This window comes from Diaphorina citri, unplaced genomic scaffold (genome assembly GCF_000475195.1).
Source record: "Diaphorina citri unplaced genomic scaffold, Diaci psyllid genome assembly version 1.1 scaffold7397, whole genome shotgun sequence".
NCBI classification, from domain to species: domain Eukaryota; kingdom Metazoa; phylum Arthropoda; class Insecta; order Hemiptera; family Psyllidae; genus Diaphorina; species Diaphorina citri.
Window position 1 is genome coordinate 1 of NW_007384773.1, and position 3,573 is coordinate 3,573.

The 3,573-nt window shown below is 38.7% G+C and overlaps 1 protein-coding gene across 1 annotated transcript; it reads right to left on the reverse strand.

Annotated features, from left to right (window-relative positions):
• Positions 1-429: 429 nt before the first annotated feature.
• On the reverse strand, positions 430-3,546 carry LOC103522208 (suppressor protein SRP40-like; the record flags this gene model as incomplete). The annotated part of the gene is made up of 3 exons (XM_008487311.3): positions 3,323-3,546; positions 1,416-2,169; positions 430-623 (listed from the first exon to the last, which is right to left on the reverse strand). Coding segments are annotated over exons 1-3 (966 nt in total), but the record flags the coding sequence as incomplete, so codon positions are not given.
• Between the last annotated feature and the right edge of the window lie 27 nt (positions 3,547-3,573).

The window sequence follows — 3,573 nt, forward strand, 5'->3', positions numbered from 1 at the left end:
AAAAATCAAACAAGTAGGTTTGTCCAATCTTTTGATGACTTTAACATGAACCAAAACATAGAGGGAGTATGATCATCAAATTTTGAACCTGCGTTTAGACTGTGGGGGTAAAGGGATTTCCAGCCTCATTCACAGAATAAGTATATTCTTTTCTACTTTACCTGTATCTCAACGAGTTCTGTATCAACCTTATTCCAAAATTAAAAAGTAGTGAGTACCAACTATTTAGCTTCAGCAAACAATATAACCATGTTGTTGTTGTTATCTAATGCTTGAGATTGACTATTATGTCATTTTTCTCCTTGCGTCCCAATATTTGGATACTATGTTGTCGTTATTTGTTAAGTTTGGGCAGACTGCAATGTGATCCGCGTTCATAACCATGTAAATAGGTATTAATCTCTACCTATTGAAAGATTGTACACTCACCTCAACTGAATTTGGTGTTGACTTCTTCACAGGATTAGCTGTCAGGGATGGTGTAACAGTGGAAGAACTTGATGTGGACCCAACTTTAGGACCAGGCTTGGCCTTATCCTTGGTATATTTAGTAGTACTGGGAGCACTACTGGTAGTAGCAGGTTTCACCTTTCTGTCACTATGCTCAGAATCGGACGTTGAACCTGAAGGTTGAGAAAAGAATGGGTTAGATAACAATGGGACAGGGACAGTGTTACCAATTGGATGTCCGCATAGATTTAGTCTCTATTAGTTTGCAACTTAACTTAAATGTAATCAATGGTAGAGTAAATTTATTTACATTAAATTTCAGTGGGACAAGACATGCCATTTAACACTTGAGTATGTAAATTTCAGTGGTAATCACAAAACACCTGTTAGTTTTGATTTTGTTTTGACTGAAGCCGACACGACTCGTGTGACTTGACAGTTTCAGTTCTTGTGCATCCAATACATACTTACCTATCTGGTTCAGGTGAAATTTTTTTTTTTTCCAAGTACAATCATGTTTTTCAACTTGTGAAGGGTGGCCTGGAGAGCTAATGACTTCAAATTATCATCGGACGTTGAACCTGAGGGTTGAGAAAAGAATGGGTTAGATAACAATGGGACAGGGACTGTGTTACCAATTGGATGTCCGCATAGATTTAGTCTCTATTAGTTTGCAACTTAACTTAAATGTAATCAATGGGAGAGTAAATTTATTTACATTAAATTTCAGTGGGACAAGACATGCCATTTAACACTTGAGTATGTAAATTTCAGTGGTAATCACAAAACATGACATTATTACCTACTGAACAAAGTTAACATGAAATGAACTGTTGGATTTAAATAATCACCTTGACACCTACTAATAACTGATACTGACAAAAGTACTTATAAAGATGACTGTAGATTAGCCATATAAGTAAGTACCTACCATACATATCCAACAGCTAAAAAGAGTTACCTACCTGATGACTTGGAGGATTGAGAGCTTTGTGAAGCTGAGCGTGACCTGGATCTTGATGATATAGAACTTGATCTAGACTTGCCATTGCTCATTGTCTGACTTAACTTCCTAGCAGGAGTTCTAGCTCCCTTGGCTTTAAATACAGACTTTGGTGCAGATGCCATACTCTTCATAGGTGTCAACTTGGGAGGTGGTGGAGTATCACTGTCACTTGTGTTGTCCGGACTGAAAATACTCTTGGGCTTTTGCTTTTTCTTTTCTTTTTCCTGTTTGGCCTTGGAGTCAGAAAGTCTTTTATCTGTAATTTTCTTGGGTGGTGTAGGTGTTGTCTTTTTCAAAACAGGAGGAGGGGTTTTGGTTCTTGGTGTGGCTGTAGCCGAAGCTTTGGGTTTTGCAGGTTTACGCCTATCCACCTCATCCTCAGTATCGGAAGAATAGACAGCAGACATCTTGGTTGGAGGTACATTGCTTGGCTTCTTGGCAAATTTAGGAGGGGGTTCCTCTTTTTTCTTGACTGGTTGAGTCTCCTTGACTGGCACAGGCTTGGGTGGAGGATTCCTGGGTGGGGTACTACTTTTTTTCTTGGGAGATTTCTTATTATTATCTGAATCGGTTCCATGGGTGCTACTGGAACTTTCTGAATCTGAAGAGCTGCTATCTGAACCAGATCCAGAACTTGAACCCGAGGAAGATGATGATGAACCACTGCCACTAGATCCGGATGAGGAACTAGCCTCTGAACTAGACTTGCCAACCTGCGGAGAGAGTGGACATAAAATATGTGTGAAAACAAGCACACTTTTGTAAATGAGTGGACAAAAGCTTTCATAGAAAAGTATCTTTGTCTAGAAGTGAATATGACAATACTGTGGAAGCCCACATCAGCCTATAAGTTGTACAAAAAGCAACAATGTTTCTTTCTATAGGGCACTCATGAAAGCCTATCTAATGACTCACTTGTACTCAGCTCAATTCTATGGAGGTGAGCATGGAAATGAACATAATTGGATGACGAGAATGTAAACACCTCATTTGCCTTATCACTTTGGTAATTATGCAGAAGTCCGTGGAAAAGAAAAGCTCCTTTTTGTATTTAACCTAAGCCTATGTATTTAACCTACGTCTATAAAAACACTAATCATTGCTCTAATTGTGAAAACTCCTTTTAGCATTTAATCTATCCCTATAATAACACTGGTCACTGCTTGTTTGTGCCAGTTCCTTTGGTAGAAATATTCCACGAACATGACTTCTGCACAAGTAGGTACCATCACTTCTACCTATCTGTACCCCCTTGTTTTTAATGAGTCAAAAGACAGATAAGAGAAGGAATGGGAGGTATTCATAATCACCACAGATCTATATGCTTGATCAGTATCAGTCTAGAGCAGTGGTTCTCAACCTTATTTTGGCCCGCATACCCCTTTGGCACCTGGATTTAACCTGATGAACACCATCATAATGAGTACTGGGTACCCATTCCTAGGTGGATGTATACCATTACTACTGAGAGTACTGAGTTCTAAACACACTCAGTACCTACCTTGAGATCAAAATCCCTTACCTTTTTGGACTGTACAGCACCAATAACCAATCAAAATTCAAAATTTGCTTGTGTTATGCTTGTCCACCATTACTCAATTCTTTTTTGCGTACCCCTGGAGGGTCTCTTGGGTATCCCCAGGGGTTCACGTAGGTACCCCCGGTTGAGAATCACTGGTCTAGAGGGGAAAGGCTAATGAGAATAGTTTGAGAAGTGGGCCGCATTTTACCATACAATTCCTGCCTTTACTTCTCAAGGAGCAAATAGGGAAGTAAGTTGACATGAGAAGTAGAGTGGTCTCAGTGGAACTAAGGGAAACCCATAGAAATAAAGGTGAAGTAACAAATTATTGGTGAATACTTTACCTTCTTTTTTGGGGTCATGTTAATTCCTTGGACTGAATTTGCTCATCAGCTAACCTGTAGACTTGGAGAAACCATAATCAGTCCAGTAAAGTGTTTGATGTGTTGTAAAGAGATTTACACACACAATTTATTGTAATTTGAATTATTTCAGTAGCTTTATATTTAAATACCTAATCATATAAAATATTTCAAATTAGAAAAATTTCAAAAGCAAACAAAAAACGCAAAAGTCAAGTCAAAAACTGGAGTGC